Below are 24,022 nucleotides of genomic sequence, written 5' to 3' on the forward strand. Positions count from 1 at the left end.
GTTTTTCTTTAAAATTTGTCAGTTTTCCCCATTATAGAATAAGAATAAGAATATAGAATGCTGTTTTCTTTCTCAAGAGACAAATGAATTTTGAAATATTAGAAATATAATCTAATTTTGACTCAGAAACTTACTGTTTCTCTGGAACTATCATTTAACTTTTATTGAAATGTGTGTGTGGGGGGGGGCAAAACTTCCTGTTTCCAACTTTCACTTAAATTTTACTTCCCTTATTTATCAACAGAGACTACACCCAACAACGTAAAAAAAAAAAAAAAAAAAAAAAAACACTAACCATAATACTATTTTTTGTGAAAAAATAGCAAATTATTAAGACATAATATCATCTGTAGATGAAGAACATAGCAGCCTTGATTTTGGTGGGACTCCAAGGTTCTACACGCTACCCATCACACCACATGACTAACTTGAGACAACGTTTCTGTGTGGTGCAGCAAAGACTAACGTAACACAAACACAGTGTAAGATTCATGAATCTGATTCAGGTCACTTCATATCTAGAATGTGAAATGATGTGTGACTTCATGAGTGCAAAACAGTACAGAAGTTTAAAAGTGAATTATTTCTGGATAATTTCTAAATCTACACAAGAACCCACAACATATTTACAGAATGTATCTACCATTAGGTGGCGCTGCCTTTCTCAGTTTTTCCATAAGTCCCTGTACAGTACTTACATAAGCATATACTATACTACAGTCATTTCTATAATACATTCATAGATTAGGTTACATTTTGTTATGTTACATTATAACAGTGCAGATAGAGAACACAAACTGCCTGGACATGACAGCTCATTATTTTGGGGCTGGACAAGTATTATTCAGACTCTAGTGATTCATTGTGTTTGAGTGAAGCTATAAAACACACACACACACACATGACATGTAGAGGTGGAGTCTGCTACACCACAATGAGTCATAGATGCATTGCTCAAAACTTTCCTTCCTCGCACCAGATCCAGATGTTTTAGCCACTGCGTTTGGAGATTTTGCTGACAGGATGTTGTGATTCAGTGAGCAGGTCTAACTAATTTAAATGTAAATAATCTGGTTATGAGGGGAAAAAAATCAATCTCCATGAATCAGACCATATTTACTAGTGTCACTACTATTGAAGTATAATTAAAATGATTAGATTAATTAGATTTTCCCACAGTAAGGTGGTAATGTTACTTCTGTTTAGCTTCAGTGGTGCTACACCATGTTTTAACAAGCCAGTGTGTTTACATGTACTAACTAATCTGATAACTAATCTGAATTTAGTTGTAAAAATAGACAATTTATACAACCATGATGCACCACAGGAGATCATTTCAAACATATCAAACTCCTCCCTCTAAGTGATAGACACTTGGTTCTTGATATTAGCTGCAAATAATGTCAATATTTTGGTCAATTTAAGTGCAATAATTTTTTAGTGTGATAAATTGTTACATGTGCAATAACTTGTAGAACTTTTGTTTCACTGCTGCTATTTATTTCCAACAGTGTATTTCAATAAGATCGTGAATTCATTCATTGTACAGTGCCTAGACTTTTAACTTAATACTTAAAGTGATCAGGTGTAACATTCTGAGCAGTGAGAGGTGACGTGAATAAGACTGATGATCTCCTCATCGTGGCACCTGTTAGTGGGTGGGATATATTAGGCAGCAAGTCAACATTTTGTCCTCAAAGTTGATGTCAGAAGCAGGAAAAATGGACAAGAGTAAGGATTTGAGTGAGTTTGACGAAGGGCCAAATTGTGATGGCTAGACCACTGGATCAGAGCATCTCCAAAACTGCAGCTCTTGTGGGGTGTTCCCAGTCTGCAGTGGTCAGTATCTATGAAAAGTATTGTTTAAGTCCTTTAAATCCTGTAAGGACTTAGATTAGATTATATAGATTGTTTCCTGAGGGGACCAATAGTATCCTTATACTGATTTTACATGATTTAAGTAATCTGATAACATAAGGAAATCAGATTTTCTTTCTTACATCATATTATGAACGCATATCACAAACCTATTAGTTTAAATTACATTTTCTTTTTGGTAGCTTGAATGTATTAGCAGAAGCATTGTTTCATTTTATTATTACATGAAACTAGCACCCTGTCATTAAATACGTACAATTTTTGTGCTGATTTTTTGTCATAAAAATATTTATGGTCTTAATTTGATGTTTCAGATATTAGTATTTTAAGCGGTTACATTTGAAACTGACATCACCTCACACCCAAAACCATAAAACCTAATTATTATCATTCATTTGTGGTGATTTGTACTATACAAAAAAGTTTGCATGTATTTTTTGGATAAATATCACTGACATTCCAGTCTTAACCACTGATATATCCAAAGCTGTAATGTAAAATATCTCGAAAAACAAACCAATGACCTTTACCATGAGTTTAGGCATTCAGAAGCATGTCTGACTTCAGGGATCACTGCTACCATGGCGAATCAGACTTTCTGGTCGTTTTGATGGTTGGATATTTGCATATAGTTTTGCATGGTTGCGAATTGCACATAATGACATCACTTTTTTTTTTCTTCACTGGCTGTACACATGCATAAAAACACCCTAGTTGAATAAGAAGAGGAAGAAAAAGAAGCAGAAACCCAACTAGAGATGAATAAAATTAAACTGGCATGGGGAATATAAACTTTAAATCTCATCATGACTTGATTTTAAAAATTGTTGGGGTAAAATAAAACTTTGTCACAAGACTGGATTTATTTGCATGGATGTATGAAAGTTTTCATAACACTCATATAATTATAATTTCGACTCTGGTGGGACTCGAACCCACAACCTTTGAATCACTACACCAAGTGCTGCTAGAAGTCCAATGCGCTATCCATTGCGCCACAGAGCCTGACAGCTTTAGGCTAGGATACAGGCAGAAGCCAGTAAGACAGTCTCTCTCAAAAACTATCAACTCTACACATTACAGCTAAAATTTTGAAGTAGATATCTATTTTACATTTTTAAACATGATTGTGTTAAATAATGTACATAATAGTCCATCTGTTCTGTAAGTTTAATGTTCTTCAGTCCTGTGTATTTTCTTAAAGAAAACTGTAACATACATAGCCTGCTACATAGTGCAACCGGAGCTAGATATTTTTAAGATTAAGAGTAATTCAGGACCTCAGGATCTCAGATCTTATCTGAGCAAAACTTTTTTCTTAAAGAAGAGGCGGGGCTAACCATGTTGCTAGGTATGACACATTCCTCTTCACTTTTGGGCCATTTTCTCCTCTGCCTCTTAAACGTCCTCCTCCCTCCTCCGAACACCTTTTGACCTTAAAAGCTCTTTTAAGGGTTAAGATGCTTTGTGAGTAACTTTTATCTGTACTAGGATCTTCTGTAATTTTAAGGGAACGCCCACATTTCTAATTATCATGAATACAAGTTCTGGTTGAAATCAAGTACTGTTGGTGAACTTCTTAGGACTTCAGGAGGTGTTTTATGGATATACTTTATTTTTTATATTATTGGATATGGCAACAACAAAGTCTTTTTTTGCAGCCACTTGAAGGACATAAGTTCGACTCTGGTGGGACTCGAACCCACAACCTTTGAATCACTACACCAAGTGTTGCTAGAAGTCCAATGCGCTATCCATTGCGCCACAGAGCCACTCAAAAAGATGGCCACAAGTGACTGAGACAGCAATCAGTCAGATTTCAGGCTATTTCCGAATACACACCCTGAGTCAGAAGAGGCCACAAACACATTAACACACACGCCATTCTGAAAATGTCAGCAGGGATGCCATGTTATGGATGAGTCCTGCTCAGAGATTTAATAATAGCGGTGGCTTCTCTAGTGAAGGAATTCAAAATGGTTTCACCTTTCATAAAAAGTTTATTTAAAGAAACTCAGAGCAGTGCAGTTACACACAGAAAGGGGGGGGGGTGCAAAAATAAACAGAAATAAACAATGCAATGTTGTAACAGGATTCTATATTCAGTACACAAAAAACAGAGAAGCTTGTTAAGGTAACATCTAAGGTGAAAAAATGACCCTTTCATTTAAAGTAAACTCCCATGTGATCGTAGAAAGTAAGGAACACGTGCAGTGCAGAATTCATCTCTTATTTCCTCACGTTTCAGAGAACACCACGTGCCTGATCTCGGCTGTTCTCCCACTAATGAACACATGCTATGTGTGGTATGTGTTATGACTCACCCTCTCTCTCAGGCCTACTAAAATGTCAGCAACAGTGACGGCCAGCTTGTTATGACAACATGTTTCAAGGAGTTAAGGCATTATGCCTAAGAGAAGTCTCTTAATTAATAACGTTTCTCAGTAAGAGAGACACGTTTTAGTACAAACACAGTCCAGACGACAACAGTTTTGACTCAAGAGGGGGCAGGAAACACTTCAGACAAAATAAAGGCACTATCAAAAAGACTGGAAGGCAAAACAAGAGTTATACAGTGTGTGTGTATAAATGAATATCAATTTAAGCCGGTTTTAACTAAAATACAGTGGAACCTCGGCATACGGATTTAATTCGTTCTGGAAGTGAGTTCTTATGGGGAAAATCTGTACTGTGATATGAATTTTCCTATAAGAAATAATGTAAATGCAGATAATCCATTCCAGCCAGCCAAAAATATAACCAATATTCCCAATAAGAAGAGTATGTAAACTGTACGGCTGCTTACAAAGAACTGACACAAGCCAAGCATTCCATGTCAAGGCTCCTCACAGGAAGTCGTACCCCCAAGCTTAGGCTATAAATAGAACAGACCACCCACGCCACCAATCTGTCAACAAAAAAAAGGCAGTCACCTAGCTTTTGAACGCATGCTGAAGGCAACGTTGGTATCGTGTACTGACTCTTTCAAGACAGTTTTCACTGTCTGAAAAAAAAACTCGTAAAATTGGTAAACTCATTTTGGCTGCCTTCATTTGGCTTTCCACTGATGCAGACAAATTTTGAACGGCTCCCACACGTATACGCAACTTAGCCAGCATTCGGTTCAGTTTGGTTCGTTCGTATACCAAAAAAGGTTCATATGCCGATGCAAATTGGTAAGGGAAGGCATTTGCATGCCGAGGTTCCACTGTAAAAGTATACTTTTAAAAAAGTAGCAAGAGATTTGTAAGGAAGGCAGAAAAGCAGAAAATGATGAGCTAAATCTCTCATTTTGGTACATTTTGTTGAGTTACTGGGAAAGTCCCAATTCTCTGAACAAAACAGACTGCGATTGGTTCATTTTCATGTCAATCAAATGCTCTTTTGGACAGTCCTTGGCCAGTAAAATCTATTATGGAGTCCAGACCTTCTGCTGTCAATCTGAAGGTCTGGCTATGTGGGGATAGGAGCAAACTTCAGGAGTCATGTAACCAAAATTGTGTCCTAATTTACTGACATATAACTATTGATTATATCCAACATTACAAGCCTATCAATATGTATCCCTGATTCATAGTCAATCAAATACAAGAAAAAGGCTGCCTATATTTACATTATTGAGCAGGCACCCTTATCCAGAATGCCTTATGCCATTTAATGCAGCTGAGATTTAAGGGCCTTGCACAGGGGTCCAGAGGTAGACACTTGGTAAAGCTAGGATTTGAATTTATAGCCTTTTGATCAGTGTTTCAGCACATTAACCACTAAGCTACCACATTCAATCTAGCAAAGGGTGGAAAAGAAAAGCACCTGCAAAGCTTATGCTGGAAAAGAAGGATGCTGATATGGATCTGTCTTCTGTAATTATTTGTTTAGACTCATCTGTTTGTAAAATAAAATGAAATAAACGCAAGAATAACTTGAGATCATTTGTGTTATTAAAACATCTTTGCTGCCTACACTTTAATGAACATGCTTGTGGTTAATTCAGTAATGTATTTAGTATTTTTAAGGGTGAGTGTTTTCTTACTCAGGTAGAAATAAAATCTTACTAGTTACAATTTTCTATTTGCTAATGAAGACAAAATTCAGTCTAAATGTAAACAAGTCAACCTGGAGAAATTTTACAAGGTCGGATTTGCAAACCATACTGATTAAATGGTTTCTTCTTCTTTTTTTTAAATTTTGGAAAATATTTTGCAGAATTAATTAAAAAAATATAAGGGCCAAACAAAAACTTCGAGTGTTCGAGATTTGCGAGAACGAGACAAGAAGTCACAGAGATTTTTTGGAGAGGAATGTACCATTATGAGCTCTGGGGGAGGAGAAAGACTTCATACCACAGAACCACAGAGGAACTGGTTTGATTTAAAACTAGAGCCAAACACATTACAGAACCTGCACTACTGGACTGTGAGAAGAGATTCGATGCAAGCAAAGAAGAAGGATATTCCTGACAGTGCAAAAAAAAAAAAAACAGGGTGTAAAAAAGTATAGGAAGGAAAATGACAAGGAAGGACAAGATCTTTAAAAAAGAATTAAAGGAAGGAAGTGATGGTTGGAAAGTGCTCATATATCAAATGAAAGAACAGTTCAACGATCAAGAAAAAAATAAAATGAGAACAAATCCAGTATCCCAAGGTAAGACTGAGCAACGCCAGACAAAGCTTAATATGACCAGAAAAACCAATAACAGTCACGCCACCAAACCACCTTCAGTAACCTGATCAAACATGCCTGTTAACATGCTTTTAATAAAATCAGACAAAGAGACTCGCTGCTCATTGGATCATCAAGACTGCTTCTCTGCTTCGGATAAGTCCAGGAGCTCCATCAGTCTTTCTAGAAGGGACACTACAACTTGTTTAGAGTTGGCAATCCAGTCATGGAGGCCTTCTGGCATGTTATCTCCTAGCAACGTCAGGAGCTTCAGCCACTGCTGGTATAGTTCTGCAACGACAGGATATCGAAGCAGAGGATTTAGGGCACTGTCTCTGACATCACAGACAGCCAAAGTAAAACCAAGCTTTCTATTACATTTTGGAACAACCCAAATTGCTCTATTAGTGACACAGCTTGTTCAAACTTGTCCATACTTGATCAAAATGAAGAATGCATCAAGGGGTCCAAGCACCAATAGACTAGAAGACCAATATGGATGTGTGTTTGCAAAATGAAATAAAAATAGTTTAAAATGCTGAGTTCACCAAGCACCAGATCCAGAGTCGACCGGAGTAATTGTTTCCATGCGCTGGACTGTCTGATGCTTATGTAAGGAGTTATGGGGCATTTTATTCACCAGAACTGCAGTTTTCCTGACTTGTTCAAGACACAGAAATTCCCACAAACATTTTTTCCTACGAGGAGCAGACAAAGACCAAATTAAAGCGCCTAAGCTTTCATAATCCTCCAGTACTTTATAAGCACTACTGTTATACTGCCATAACTTTAAGTAAGCGCAAGCATTTTACTGTGTACGTTCATTCCTTTCATTCCCTTATATTCCGACTTCCTCCATCAAGAGATCCATATCCTGTTAACTGTGTAAGTTCGAATCCAACCAGGAATACTTAAAGCCCACTATTTATTATAAAATATCCAAATCTTTCCTGATTGTCCTTGAAAAAAATGTGCCACCAGAGAAGCAAAGCAGCCAGTCCTGTTACCAGTATCAGGGGTGTTAGTTAAGACAATGAAAATCTGGATAAAAGAAGGAAGGAAATGGTGATAAAATGAATAAAAGGAAGTAAGGGGTAATCTGAACGTAGCCCATGTTTTACATAAAAGAACTAAAGGACACCTCAAATGAAAAAAAAAAAAGTCTCACGTCACAGCTCAGAAGAAGAGTAGATATTCATAACATCCAGGGGTACTGGTGTACCGAGAACAATGCAATCATCCACAATGCCAAAAACATATGCCTAGGCTAGAGAGATTACGTGCTAATGCAAGGTGGAGCTTTCTGATTTTTTTTCCTGGTTACAGACCACATTTTAGCACAAAGGCCAACTTTTTTTCTCTTGAGCAGATATTTTATTATGTGCCGCTGAAATGATCCCACGTTTAAGAATGCTTACTGATATAAGAAGTGTTTACTGATTATGACTATAAACTTTGAAATGTATAAAGGTTTAAAATATAGGTTTTAAGCCATGGCATAACAAAAACACATAGTTCTACTGGGAGTTGGCATTCTATATTTGAGATCAAAGCATTTCCTATCTTTTCTCTGACAAAACAATGGTTACTGTAGGCTTCATGCACAGAACCCACTCTTAGAAAGAAAAACAAAGACTAATCAGTTTGTTCTTCTGTGTAAACGCGTAAAGGTTCCACATAGAACTATATAATAAAGGGTTAAACATTGATAAAACGTTCCAAATGAAGCCAGAAGCACATAATCCTAGCGTGATCCTAGATTACAAAGAGAAAAAGTTTCCATCTAGCACTTCTAGGCTTCTTTTGAAGAGTTTGTCCCTCTAGAAGAACCCATGTAGAACTCTATATCATCATGTTTCCCCTTCAGAAAAGGTTCCACATAAGGTAGCCATAGAACCTATTCCATATCCCAAAACTCTCAATAACCTTATTACAGTGCGAGTTCAGAAAAATAAAACTACTAGAAAGCCAGAACTCCTCATTCTAAAAGTGAACATTCAGTTTGGAACCCCATAACACAGTGGTTTCATTGTTAGAACACCTGGATCATTCAAAGAACCCTCAAGTAACCCTACACTGTTAAAAATAAAGTTGGCAAGAAGAACCAAAAAGGGTTTGTTTTCGCACTGACGCCATTTTAGGTTCCCCTAAGAAACATTCAGTAAATGGTTCTTAAAAGTAGCAACCACCCTTAAATTTTCAAATTACTATTGTTCTTATTTTTATGGTTGTTTCTTAAAGATCTAATTGAAACGATTTAAAAAAAGGTTGAATTTTGAAAATATCTGTTCTAGATCAAAAGTTTTGAGCATTTGAAAACGGGGAAAAAATGACCATTTTGGAGAATTTTTGCTCTATATAAATGCCTTCACAAAACGCTGAGTTTGCTGACCCGAGTCGGTAAAAATTTGCCCTTAAATTTCTATAACCTTTGATCTAGAAGAGGTATTGAAGCGTTATTGCCTTCAGCCTTTGCATTCCAGAGATTTTTTTCTGTAGAATTCAAATTTAATGTCGTTTTTAACATAAAACCACTCTATACAAATGATTTTTAAGTAGAAAATCGTAATTTTTTTCCCCTGAATGACATCACAAAAACAACTAACAAAAGTGTCTTGTAAAATATTGTAAATACTATTTAAAGCTGAATTTTTTTGTAATAAATATGGTAATTAATGCACATTTTCAGTAAAATCATGTTGCAATCTAGTCAAGTACATAAAGTAAATGATATGAATCGTCATTATTAAAAAACACTCAAGTTGTCAGGTTTTGACATTATATAATATATAACCGTTTTAGCTTTAGCTGGTAGGAAAGCGCAAATATTTTGGGCTGAGTTTGGGAACTAATGTCTCAGCGAATGGTGGTCATATGCAAATAAAGTTTGAACCTCTAGAAACTGTATTCATTCACGCATTTCGGGAAAGTCACTGTGGCTATTCGATCCGTACTGTAAAGACAATTTGTACTGTGCATGCGCGAAATTGCTGCCAACAACACGTTGTAACGTTATATTATTAGTAGTATTATAACAACTGTCCCTACTCGATTGGTACCGGAAACACGATTTGTACTGCTCATGTGCAGAAATGAGTCTACTTCTAGTCTGAAGTATGACGAAACGATTTACGGCAGTTTATTTATAAGCCAGGTATTTATAATACTGTTGTTATAATACTACTACTAATATAATGTATAAAGTGTTGTTAGCAGCATACGCATAGCAGCATATGTTTCGCACATACGCAGAACAAAATCCAGAGCTCTGCAAAATCCGTTTTGTACTGCACATGCGCAGTATAAGTCGTGTTTCTGTGCCACTTGTAATTACATGGGTAGATTGTCAACTTAACAATGAGCAATTTTTTTTAAAATTTACATCAGATTAAAGGGAATTATATTAGCTTCCTAACCAATGTATTTGCATTCAATTTGAACCCCAAATAATATTTTGATAGCTATTTTGGGACAGCTGGTATACGAAATTATCATTTTCGCCCTGATTACTGATAACCACTGATGGTGGTTTTGGTATTAAAAGAACCCTATTTTATTCTTTGAGCCAGAAAGAACATTTTTATTGTCTAAAGAACCTTTTGTGCAGTGGATACATTCCATGAATGTTCTTAGTAGAACTGTACACCCTGACAAAGAACCTTTATTTTTGAGAACCTTCCGTTTTTCAGACTGTAGAGGGATGGGTTCCATGACAGCTAAAGTGGCTTCAAGTAAAGATTTAATGTTAAAAATTGTATGGAGAACCAGAGACAGAATTTGTGTAAGAACCCTTTAGAGAACCCTTTCTCCAAGAGTTTAAGTAAGTTATCCAAAAAACTGGTACCTTAGAAAACATCATATTCCTTGATGATATACATTCGAAAACTGAAAAAAATCTCAAGATTTGTTGGGGCTGAATTAAACAGGAACTCATAACAGCGTCATCGTTTCCTTTAATCCGAGGACCACTACTATTAACAACAGCTAGATAAGATTATAAAAGCTTAACATAAGTGAAAGAATGTGTATTTACCTTTAGGCTGGTCATTTTGAGGGTCTAAAGAAATAAATGGAACAAACAAATGTGAGACATGTATGCATATAAATTTCTTACAGCATATAAATATCTGTATATTAACAACGTAAGAAAATAAGAATTCTTAATATATTAAATATTATACCATGTGGAATAATACAAAAAGGTCATATATGAAGCTCGGTGACAAAAAAAAGATCATATTAACACACTGTGCTGTCTGTGTTTGTCTAGAAATGTCTAGCAGCTCTGGGTGATTTATTTACCACATCCTTAGTAACTTACTGGTCAGGGTCATGATGGTGTAAATAAATCTAAATCCAAATCCAGATATAGATAACAATGTTTGAAGCACTAAATTGTGGCAGTGAGTTAAACCACTACTATAAACCTGTATATATTTTATTAGTTTGTAATAACCTGATATAGTAATTGCTAATTAGAGGCAAGCAATGTGTTGTTAAAAAATATGATCCTTAAGTGAGGCGCACCCTTTCTTCATTCAAAGCACAATAAAAATTCCAGAATGTTCTTTCTGACTGTCCGTGCCTCGACACTACAAACAGGACGACTTCCTGCCTTTTTATACATCCGTCCGCAACCTACAGCTTTGAGGTGTTTCTAAAGGTGCTGAAAATCAGCCAGTACTTTTCAACCATTTAATTGAACCCATTTAATTCATCCCAGATCATGTCAATTTGCACCATTAAAAATAGCTACTATGACTCATAAATTAAAATGGATTTGGAAAGAAATCCAACTAATTAGGTCCAGGAACATCTATTTATCTTTATCCTCATTAGAAATGCCAGGATTTGTGAATATACACAAGTATACATTTTAAGAAAGCACCCACGTCTCCAGATATCATAATGTTTCTAGCTAGCTAACTCAGTGCTAGTAACAAGGATATCTCAGGTAAACACAAGTAGGATTTCAGCATGAGTCTGGATTTTCCGGATCATATTCTTAACCATTTCTTTAACAGCAGATGAACGAGTTAGCTAGCTCTGTAAATTCTTGTCAAACTTGTGTTTTCTTTCATTATCCAGGCTAACCCAGACAGCACCGCAGGCTAACCGCAAACAAGAGAACAACTTACCTGTAAATTAGCAAACACAGAAAACACGCAAACACACACAAAGAGAAAAGAAACAGGTGTAAATAAGAAATACTAAAAGTATTTGAATCTTGAATACAAACAAACAACAAACAACAAATCCACAAGTTAAAGACAATAAAATAAATGCTTCTGAATGCTTTCAGTCCTAGCTAGCATTAGCTCACTAGCTTTTCTAGCTTGTTATCTAGATTAGATGAAAACAAATTAGGGTGGATAAACTTAACACATCACATACTACTGAATATCACAGAGATTAGCTATGTTTAAGTCAATATTTCTTTGTTCTTTTGTTTGTATTTTAACTCAGATTAGCTCACTATGTCCTCCATGTTTGTTTTTCTCACGCTCCCTATATTTTGTGATCTGACTGCTCAAAAGGGTAAAAATCATCTAATGCCACACTGTGCTTTTCTAAAAAGCATACCTTCAGACCAATCACCCTGACTGGTATCAGGGTTGCCATCCAAAAGATCTGTATCACTGAAATCTCCTATAAAATATAAAGAACGTTAACCGGAGGGACCACACACACACACACACACACATACACACACACACACACAAAGCATAGAGTCCATACCTCCACTAGTCGGTGGCTTAGGATCTGTAGAAACATAAAATGTATTAAAAAGTATTAACAATTTTGGATAAAAAATTCAACACAACTATCAGAGAGACATTATCGTATTGCTGCTTAAGAGGGACAATCTGTAATGTTTAGAACCCTCTGCTACCTGTGAAATAAATTAGAGTATTTATACAAGAATGTACACAACTGTGGGATTAGTAATTGTACATCTCATCTCATCTTATATCAACTGACAAACCCTCTCTGAAGATACGGCGTACGCAGAATTAGTTGCCTTTTGAAGAAAAATGAAGGGCTATGCAGGTGTATTAACACTGGGAAAATTCAGAAAGATCCGTAAAAATGTAAAGATAAAACTGAAATAATTTATTAAATAAGCATATAAATACTATAAAGTCTTTCTTGAAAAAAATTCTTTAAAATTCAACATTATTAGCGCTCTCGAGAAACTTTTAAAAATAGCACCTTTAAGTAGCAAAAATAACATAAGAAACACACACACACACACACAAAGCATAGAATCCATACCTCCACTATTCGGTGGGGCTACAGGTTGCTTAGGATCTGTAGAAACATACAGTGTATTAAAAAGTATTAACAATTTTGGGTAAAAAACTCAACACAACTATTAGAGAGAGCTGCTTAAAGGGGCAATCTGTAATCCGTTTAGAACCCTCTGCTACCTGTGAAATAAATTAAAAATGCTGTAAAGTCTTTCTTTAAAACGTTATTAGAGCTCTCGAGAAACTTTTAAAAATAGCAGATTGCACCTTTAAGTCGCAAAAATAACATTAGAAATCGTCACCAGCACGTTTTCATATTCTCCTCACTATCACCACTATCCAGACATGCAGTGTGTTGATTGGTTAAACACAACGACACCAGAGAACTTGATAAACGACGAGATAAGAAATTTTTGTTTTGTATGTGTGTGTGTGTGTGTGTGTGTGTGTGTGCAATTTACCAGTATTAGGTTTCTCTGGATCTAGAACAGAAAAGAAAATATCAGCTTGGGATCATCAAGATTTAGCAATGAAACAAACTCCTGAGATAACTTTAAAGCTAAAGGAAAGACCTCGTTCCTGCTTAAGGACTCATTAGACACATAGCAGCGAAGAAGACTTTACCTGGAAGGAGAGCGTCTTCAAGGGTCAATTCTAGGAACAGAAAAACAGAGAAATGTTTATCTAATAACAATCTAATATCAATCAAATAGTGAATCACCTGCCAGATTTTATACATATTAAAGCAAACTGACTACATTTAGCATTTTATTAGGTTTAGTCTGAAACTAGATTAAGTCCATAGCGAGGTACAACACACCAGAAAACATACTAGGTGAAACCAGCCATAACAAAGCCGAGAGAAACAGCCAGGGTTTGAGGATTTGGAAAACAAGGCAAAGAGACTATGACATGATGACAAACGACAAGATTTCACTAAGAATAATAACGCAGAGGATATAAAAAGAAATGTGTAAACATGAATTAAACACAGAACAGGTAAACATAATCAGTAACAGAATAATGACAGGACGGGCGGGGACATAACCAAAATATAAATAAATGTGGTCATGCCGCAGGGTGTCGTCCAGTGAGAGGGAGAATTTGTGACGAGAAAAAAATTATATTTGGATGCCAAGTGAGGTTAGATAGAGCTAAATAAAATGATTTCGAATTCCAATCAAATTCAAGTTTGATTAGTCACATACATAATGGAAATAGAAACAGAGTCAAATGGAATAACAAATAAACAGAAGATTAAAAAACAGAATAAAAAATAGGGGGAAATTTAGAAATAAAATAAAGGAGAACTGGAAGTAAAGTCAAATTAAATCAAAAAAGTAAAAATTAAATGGAATTTAAGTAAAATTTTAAAAAATGATCATTTAAATAAAATTAAAAATTAAATTAATTTTTTAATTTTAATTAAATTAAATTAAAAATAACTTTTCAAGAAATAAAATAAAATGGAATTTCATATATTGCTGTTTTACATTTTGTTTTCTAGAATTCAGCCACAATGACACATGAAGGGTTTTCCACAGACACCTCACATTTACAATCTGTAATAAAAGCATAATGTGTGTGTGCATGTGTGTGTGTGTGTGTGTGTGTGTGTGTGTGTGTGTGTGTGTGTGTGTGTGACCTCACCTCCGTCGTTTGCCTTGGGTGGTTTTACTTCTGTATGACAGGGAAAACAGTAATCAAAATCATATAATCATAGGACACCAGTCACTGCCCTTAGACCATGTACACATTATTACATAATGAATTTTATGAGCATCATATAGTTCACTTTTAGACAGTTGTCTGTTATACATATAGTAAACGTTCCCAATGTCACTAAACTGTAATATCCTTATATATTTTAATGAGGCAATTGTTGTAATATCAAAAATATTCCAATTATTATGAAAAATGAAATAAATAGGAACTTTACCTGTTTTAGGTGTAGGTTTTTCATCGTCTTAAATGGAGATCATTATAATTAATATAATATTCATTTTATATATAATTATAATCATTTAAAAAGCAATTACAAAAAATACAAACATTGTTCCGAATATTTAAGAAATGAACAATTGTTATTAGAATTATTAGCAGTATTATTATTAGTGTTAACTTACCTACGGCATCTGAAAGATCAAAGTCTGCAAAAGGAGGAAAATATTGCTATTAAAATGACAATCTCTGTGTTACACATACGTTTAATAAAATAATAAGTCTGAGACTTTTCAACATGGATAAAATGTTTAAGACTCCAAATATCAAATTAATATTAAAAAACTTCTAGACGAAATCCCTAAGCACCTTAACAACACTATGTGTAAATACTAGAAATATTAAAAAAGTAAATATTATTGTGAAGTTTTATGTGAGGTGATTTTGTAGTTAAAATCTCTGGTGTCCAGTGGAAACACAGAGAAATGCTTTGTGTACAACCTACACTTTTATTTTCCATCAGATCTAACGAACAGGGAAGTGGACTAAACCAAACGCAGACAAGGTGAACTTATTTCTACAAAATACGTCCATCTTTGGTTACAAAGAGGGGGACGAACTCGCTTCGGTTGTTTTAACTGATTCTTATTGAGGGTTTTTACAACTATACAACTAATGCTAAGTTCTACTTGAACTCATACACCAACCTTTAGTGGCATTTATAAAATGTCACTTCAGGTGCTTACAACTTCTGACATTTCTACATGCTGGTATAATCTTGCTTAAAATCTTTAGACATATACCAATCAGCCATGATACTTTAAAACCACTGATAGGTGATGTGAGTAACGCTGGTTATTTCTTTACAGTGGCACAAGTCAATGGGTGGGATTATATCAGACAGTAAGTGAACAGTCAGTTCTTGAAACTGATGTGTGTGTGTGTGTTGGGGGGGTAAATGGGCAAGTGAAAGGAATTGAGCAAATTGATGATAGCTAGACGACTAAGTCAGTGCATCTCCAAAGCAAAACAGTTCCAAGCAGTAGTTAGTACATTCCAAGTTAAACCAAGAAGCTTTCATTGTCATTTCAACCATAAATAGCTGACGCAATACATAGTGAAATGAAACAATGCTTTTCCAGGTCCATGGTGCTATATGAAGCAACACAGAACTACATAAAACTACATGAAGCTACAGAAAAAAAACACAGAGCTACATTAAACAACACAGAGCTACATAAGCAAAACACAGAGCTACATAAAACAACACAGAGCTACATAAAACAACACTGAGCTACATAAAACAACACTGAGCTACATAAAACATCACAGAGCCACATAAGAATGACACAGAGCTACATAAAACAAAACAGAGCTACATAAGAACAACACAGAGCTACATAAAACAACACAGAGCTATATAAAACAACACAGAGCTACATAAAACATCACAGAGCCACATAAGAACGACACAGAGCTACATAAAACAACACAGAGCTACATAAAACAACACAGAGCTACATAAAACGACACAGAGCTACATAAAACAACACAGAGCTACATAAAACAACACAGAGCTACATAAAACATCACAGAGCCACATAAGAACAACACAGAGCTACATAAAACAACACAGAGCTACATAAGAAGGACATAGAGCTACATAAAACAACACAGAGCTACATAAAACAACACAGAGCTACATAAAACATCACAGAGCTACATAAAACAACACAGAGCTACATAAGAACGACACAGAGCTACATAAGAACGACACAGAGCTACATAAGAACGACACAGAGCTACATAAAACAACACAGAGCTACATTAAACATCACAGAGCTACATAAGAACATCACAGAGCTACATTAAACAAAACAGAGACACATAAAACAACACAGAGCTAAATTAAACAAAACAGAGCCACAGAAGAACAAGATAAAGCTACATAAGAACAAATCAGAGCTAGAAAAGAACAACACAGCTACATAAGAACAAAACAGAGGCACATAAGAACAACACAGAGCTACATAAGAACACAGCTACGTAAGAACAAAACAGAGGCACATAAGAACAACACAGACCTACATAAGAACAACACAGAGCTACATAAAACAACACAGAGCTACATTAAACATCACAGAGCCACATAAGAACATCACAGAGCTACATTAAACAAAACAGAGACACATAAAACAACACAGAGCTAAATTAAACAAAACAGAGGCACAGAAGAACAAGATAAAGCTACATAAGAACAAATCAGAGCTAGAAAAGAACAACACAAAGCTACGTAAGAACAAAACAGAGGCACATAAGAACAACACAGAGCTACATAAGAACAAAACAGAGGCACATAAGAACAACACAAAGCTACATAAGAACAAAACAGAGGCACATAAGAACAACACAGAGCTACATAAGAACAACACAGCTACGTAAGAACAAAACAGAGGCACATAAGAACAACACAGAGCTACATAAGAACAACACAGAGCTACATAAGAACAAAACAGAGGCACATAAGAACAACACAGCTACATAAGAACAAAACAGAGGCACATAAGAACAACACAGCTACATAAGAACAACACAGCTACATAAGAACAACACAGAGCTACATAAAACAACATAGAGCTACATAACAACACAAAGCTACATAAGAACAACGTAGAGCTACATAAGAACAATGTAGAGCTACATAAGAACAACACATAGCTACATAAGAACAACAAAGAGCTACATAAGAACAACACAGAGCTACATAAGAACAACACAGAGCTACATAAGAACAACAAAGAGCTACATAAGTACAACACAGAGCTACATAACAACAACACAAAGCTACATAAGAACAATGTAGAGCTACATAAGAACAACACAAAGCAACATAAGAACAATGTAGAGCTACATAAGAACAACAAAGAGCTATATAACAACAACACAGAGCTACATAAAACAACACAGAGCTACATAAAACAACATAGATCTACATAAAACAACACAGAGCTACATAAAACAACACAGAGGCACATAAGAACAACACAAAGCTACATAAGAACAACACAGAGCTACATAAGAACAAAACAGAGGCACATAAGAACAACACAGCTACATAAGAACAAAACAGAGGCACATAAGAACAACACAGCTACATAAGAACAACACAGCTACATAAGAACAACACAGCTACGTAAGAACAAAATAGAGGCACATAAGAACAACACAGAGCTACATAAGAACAACACAGCTACATAAGAACAAAACAGAAGCACATAAGAACAACACAGAGCTACATAAGAACAAAACAGAGGCACATAAGAACAACACAGAGCTACATAAGAACAAAACAGAGGCACATAAGAACAACACAGAGCTACATAAGAACAAAACAGAGGCACATAAGAACAACACAAAGCTACATAAGAACAACACAGCTACATAAGAACAACACAAAGCTACATAAGAACAAGACAGAGGCACATAAGAACAACACAAAGCTACATAAGAACAAGACAGAGGCACATAAGAACAACACAAAGCTACATAAGAACAAGACAGAGGCACATAAGAACAACACAAAGCTACATAAGAACAAGACAGAGGCACATAAGAACAACACAAAGCTACATAAGAACAAGACAGAGGCACATAAGAACAACACAAAGCTACATAAGAACAAGACAGAGGCACATAAGAACAACACAAAGCTACATAAGAACAAGACAGAGGCACATAAGAACAACACAAAGCTACATAAGAACAAAACAGAGGCACATAAGAACAACACAAAGCTACATAAGAACAACACAAAGCTACATAAGAACAACACAGAGGCACATAAGAACAACACAAAGCTACATAAGAACAACACAGCTACATAAGAACAACACAGAGCTACATAAAACAACACAGAGCTACATAATTGTCCTAGCCACATAAAGTGCATCGTGTACAACAAGTGCAAGACAAAAGACAGATACAAAAAATACACAAAATAGCACCGGTCAGTGTACATTCTGTATATTATACAGTAAACTGTGCAAAAATAAGAGGACTGTAAACAAAGAGAGCTCTTGTTAACACGTCCACTTATGTAATAGTTGGTGGCAGTTTTGAAATGTGGTGTGAAAAAGCAGCAACTGATTGAATGTGCTAGACAGTAAACAGATTTAATATGGGTGGTGCTATAGACATGGGTGTATACTGAATGAGTGTTTGTGTGTTTGCGTTCAGTTCAGTTCATACAGTCGAGTGTGTGTGTGTTACAGATCCAATAGTGGATCATTAAATATTCCTTAATATCAGTGACCACATTCAGAAGCAAAAATAGGTCAGGAATGATCTGAGGAACATGACAAACAGCTCAAGGTGTTGACTCCGCCTACAAATTGCCAATATCTCAGTCAGATTGAACGTCTTGGTACCAGATAATGTGCCATAGCACACATTTAGAGGTCTTGTGGAGTCCATGCCTCAAAGCATCAGAGCTTTTTATAGGTGCAAGAGAGATCTACACCATACTGAGCAGGTGGTTTTAATATATTACGGCTGAAGTTCTTGACACTATGACAATAATGATGCGTTCTGTCGCTAAAGCTGATTTTCTAACCAGTCTTCACACAGACACGTCACACAACAATTTCTTTTTTTTATTTTTCTTAGCGATTGTAATTCTACGCCGTAATAAAGACTGGTTCTATAGCTAAAAATAAAAGTCAAGGCCATTTACAACAGATTTAACGCTCTAAAACAGGCATCGCACATTACTGACTTTTTATAGCCAATGACATTACAGTATCATCTTCTACAGCAAAAATAAAGCAACTCCTCCTTTTTAAACAATCCTCACAGGCTACGACAAACACAATCCTGCCAGTTATTTCAATATCTAAAATAAATAAGGCTCTGTTTTTAACACTCTATGATAGACAATTAACTAAATAATGACATTTCTCTATACCTAAATAAAGAAAAGACAGAGACATGACACAATAATGACATGTTTCTATAGCTAAAGTAAACAAAGTCTGGTTACTTTCTTTCTTTCTTTCTTTCTTTATTTATTTATTTATAAATTTACAAATAAAAATGAAATAAAAGGGAATTTGAAGTAAATTAAAAATAAAATAAAAATATAAATAAAGAAAATAAAATGGAATTTTAAGTAAAATAAAATAAAATAAAGCAAAGTCAGGTTTGTTTATTTATTTATTTGTTTATTTATTTATTTATTTTTAGTGTTGTAGCTCAGTGGTTAGGATATTGGCCTATGAATCAGACATTTTGGTGTTCAAATCCCACTACAGCCAAGCTGCTACCACTGGGCCCCTGAGCAAGGCCCCCCTAACCCTCAACATCTCAGATGTATAAAATAATATGTATATTAGTCGCTCTGGATAAAGGTGTCTGCCAAATGTTGTAAAACTTATACCTATGATTGATATAACACAATTATAATTTATTTTTCTATAGCTTGAGTAAAGTCGAGAGCCTTTTCCTCAATCGTAACCTTACGACAGACACGTAATATAATAACGACATTCTTATTCCTTCTTCTACGGTATATGTTGTCCGTGTGCATACCATCAATTCTTAACAGTAATAAACTGAGCCAGGTTACATTTGGACAAGGGCCAGTCAGGTGTGAAAAGAACGAGCTGATCAGCCTGTATAAATAAAATAAGCAGACTAACAAGTAACTATAGCAACTATAATTTTGCTTACGAAAACAAACCTCCTATTTGTTCTAGCGTTTGGTCTTATTAGTCTTACAGTAAACTTTATTTAAACGTCATTCTTATTGTTGATTTAACGTAAAAAAAAAAACCTTGCTTGATGTTTTGATTCCAATAAACTGGTGATAACTCGGTGTCTAAAATTCTATGCTAGTCATCAGTTAGCATGTTGTTAGGACGCAGCGTACGACTGAGCCACTGACTCTGTGCAAAGCTAGACTCTGGTTAAGGTTAAGCAAAGAAGGTTGGTTTATATGTACATAATCACAACAAAGTTAAAACCACATCCTTTGCACCAGACTGACCTATTTAAATAAACACCTTCAAATTTTACAGTGACCACATCGTGCCCTTTATTTGTGAATCAAATTCAGACCTTCTACAGAAAGACTTTTACAGATTGCTTTTTTTTTCTTCTTTCTATTTTCCATTTGTATTGAAACATAATGTTCCAGTTTTAAAGGTCATTAACCGTATCAAGAAAAAAAAAAGTGATATATAGAGGCTGTGTGGGAAAATGGGATTTTTAACAAGTTTTGAACCTTGAGCCTATACAACTGACCTGAATATATACATGTTTTTTCCAGGACTTGAGAAAATGAGTCTTTAAATTCTATTTTTTTCTGGATCTACAAAAACCTTGCAAAAACAGTAAAAAATTAGAAATGCTGCCAGTGACAGAGGCTCACCTCTACAAATGTCAGTGGTGCTGACACAGTCACAAATAATTGCCATAATGAATAAAATCTTAAAAATGTCGCGGAATATTAAAGATCTGCAATAACGTGTAGGTCTAAACATGTCTGCTGTTATGACACTCCATATGACTGTAAGTGTCTGAATGAATCATGTCTGAAACCTGAAACCAACACTCAGTGTGTATCCTGTATAAACAGGTTGCCAAGGTGATGTTTGCTGGTTGTTATTGTTTGTCCGTACCCCATGGTGATTAACATTTGACTCACTACTGAAACTAAAGAATGCTTTTTAGGGCAAGGCGAGGCTCGATCTGCTGAATGGCACAGAGGAAGTAGAGAAAATGTGGCTTTTAGCTCAACAATGCTAAGAAAGAATGAAAGCCAGGGATTACTGAATATTAGCTCCATTAGCATTGCTAGTGTGGTTGTATACCCAGCCATTGAGCCTGAACTTTAACACTCTGTGAGGATTTCTTACATTTGCCTGAACACACATCCTGTAATTTGAAATTAGTCAGAAAAAAACTTTCTGGAGATAAAATCAGGAATGCTAACCGGGCTAATTAACAAAAAGCTAATCTCACCAGTTGCTTTGGAATACAAACAAAAATGTATGAAGGCCTACTAAGCACACGATCGCTAAATGATGGATGCATTCCTTGCTAGAAAAGAGGTAGGATGAAGGTTTTGTCACAGACACGTAACATTTAGGTCTATTTTTCTCTCAACTAGGAAATGTCTGGTCAATTTCACTTCAACATTTCAATATGAGGCTAGCAACCTGAGTGCTAACATTTATCCTTAGTGACAGCGTTTCTTCGAATTGAATTGTGCCTCACATGTAATTCACTTTGGATAAAAGCGCTTGTCAAAATAAATAAAAGGTAAGCCTAGCCCGCGCATGAGCTGCATTCAATTTGAGAAATGATTCTACATTCTGTACGTTGTTGATAGTTTTAAAAATGACATTTATGACAGAGGAGATCTTAAAAAAAGAGCCAAATGGTTTCTGCGGGCAAAGTTAAAGGCATTGCAAAACCTACACACGCAGCCAGGAGATTAAAAGGAGAATTTGATTCATGGCGTTTTCTAAAAATGAACAGCGCATGTCCTCGTGCTTGCGGTTTGGTGCTCATGGGCACCAAGTTAGAGTACATGCACGGCATTACAGGAAGTATGAGTCTTCAAGTCACGCAAAGGCAGAATACAGAACACTGTGTGTCACTTATATATACTTTAATGACTTATTTGGTTGTATGTTGATTAATAATAGCACGGTAAATTAAGCGGATTGTGCTGAAGCTGTGGAATCATCACTATTTTCTATCTTTAAAAAACAAAACAGAATAAAGCTAATAGTTTATAACATTACCATGACTGTCTGTGTGATCTATTTTAACATATGCAGAAATTAGGATAGGACATTTCTAAAAGGAGAAGAAGGGCTAGCAGAAATTTTATTCAACTATATGCACTATAATCAAATAGTTTAAACTTTCCTTTAATATTTAGGCCTCTGATTTATATTTTACAATATATAACCTAAAAATACTAATAGAAATGTAATACAATTTGCATAAACTATAAAATCATCATTGTATTCTAGACTCTCTAGGTTCTTCATATCCATTATCTACTTCCAGTTTGGACATGTCTACTGTGATGTAAATAAGATTAAATCCCCAACTGTGTTTCATATCTGCACTACTATGTTTAATTTAACTCATTGTATTAGATATTTAATGTGTAAATATCGATGGCGATGGATCAAACCCGGATCTCCGCCACAAGCTCGATCGCCCGTGGTAGCGGATCAGACCCGGTACGTGTGCTGCTTTTATTTAACAAAACAAAGCACAACTACATTAAACATAACAGAAATAAACCAGAACTATGTCACGGAAAATAACCTCAACAAAGCATGACTATAACATAAAAACCTAGATAACATGGCATCCGGCCTTAAGGCACACACACTGTTACATCGACAAATAAGCATAATGACTGACCCTGACCAAGACAGCAGGACAAACATATATAGAGCAGCACATCAAGGGACATGTGAGAAAGCGCGAACATGCATTAGGAAAGAATGTGGAATAACACAATAACTATAAACCCAATATTCCCACATAGGAATAACGCAATAAATAAACAAACCACTAGGACTCCCTAGGGGTCTGGCTAGGAACTGTCCCAATAACTCCTGTCACTGCTGTAACACAAGAATTACCCTCATGGGTATCTATCTATCTATCTATCTATCTATCTATCTATCTATCTATCTATCTATCTATCTATCTAAAAATCAATGTAAATCAACATGTGCAATATTTCAGACTAGATTTATTCTAAAGTTAATCGCACGTTGTCATTTTTTTCCTTTCCTTTTTAATAGAATGTGATTCACTGCGATGATTCAGTCAAATATCAGTCTGATTGAAGCGTACTGCACTCATCTGTTTTTGCTTGAACAAAGGAAAAGATGACTAATCAACAAGTCCACTCCCTTTTTTTTTTATATATACAGGCTAAGTCTGTTTTCCAAATATGGAAAATAAACAAAGAGTTTTAAGATGAATTTCGCACAGAATTATCTCTTTCATGGACATTGCCTTAGTCTTCCATTTGTCTTGTCTTAGCACACCTTGATTTTTTTTCTTCCAACATATTCGAAAGTCTCTACTAGGTAACCCATTTTGGGATTTGGACTCAATCACTAATTCAATCACAGTTAAAGGTGTGAATGAAAATACGCAACTTTGACTTTAACACGGCTGCTCAGTAGATCTTCAGTATCTATGGAACTATTTAAAGATTTTCTAATACGCTGTACATACTCTGCTAATATGGTGCA

The 24,022-nt window shown here is 35.4% G+C and overlaps 1 protein-coding gene and 2 non-coding genes across 4 annotated transcripts in view; all 3 read right to left on the reverse strand.

Annotated features, from left to right (window-relative positions):
* The window catches only part of cd99 (CD99 molecule), a 33,980-nt gene that overhangs the window by 4,936 nt on the left and 5,022 nt on the right, over positions 1–24,022 (reverse strand). The window contains exons 2-11 of one of the 2 annotated variants that reach the window (XM_058380937.1): positions 14,915–14,938; positions 14,728–14,754; positions 14,439–14,468; positions 13,413–13,442; positions 13,250–13,270; positions 12,814–12,849; positions 12,277–12,300; positions 12,121–12,186; positions 10,571–10,594; positions 4,479–6,828 (exon numbers count right to left, since the gene is read on the reverse strand). In XM_058380937.1, coding sequence (XP_058236920.1) covers positions 6,671–6,828; positions 10,571–10,594; positions 12,121–12,186; positions 12,277–12,300; positions 12,814–12,849; positions 13,250–13,270; positions 13,413–13,442; positions 14,439–14,468; positions 14,728–14,754; positions 14,915–14,938 — 440 coding nt within the window. In that variant the 3' untranslated portion in view covers positions 4,479–6,670. Of the gene's footprint in view, positions 1–4,478; positions 6,829–10,570; positions 10,595–12,120; positions 12,187–12,276; positions 12,301–12,813; positions 12,850–13,249; positions 13,271–13,412; positions 13,443–14,438; positions 14,469–14,727; positions 14,755–14,914; positions 14,939–24,022 lie in introns of those variants that run through there. The other variant, XM_058380936.1, reaches the window with a different exon arrangement.
* On the reverse strand, positions 2,793–2,883 carry trnar-ucu (transfer RNA arginine (anticodon UCU)). Its single transcript is given in 2 exon segments — positions 2,793–2,828; positions 2,847–2,883. It is a non-coding gene; the product is annotated as a tRNA-Arg (tRNA).
* trnar-ucu (transfer RNA arginine (anticodon UCU)) lies at positions 3,560–3,650 on the reverse strand. Its single transcript is given in 2 exon segments — positions 3,560–3,595; positions 3,614–3,650. It is a non-coding gene; the product is annotated as a tRNA-Arg (tRNA).

This window comes from Hemibagrus wyckioides, linkage group LG26 (genome assembly GCF_019097595.1).
Source record: "Hemibagrus wyckioides isolate EC202008001 linkage group LG26, SWU_Hwy_1.0, whole genome shotgun sequence".
NCBI classification, from domain to species: Eukaryota; Metazoa; Chordata; class Actinopteri; order Siluriformes; family Bagridae; genus Hemibagrus; species Hemibagrus wyckioides.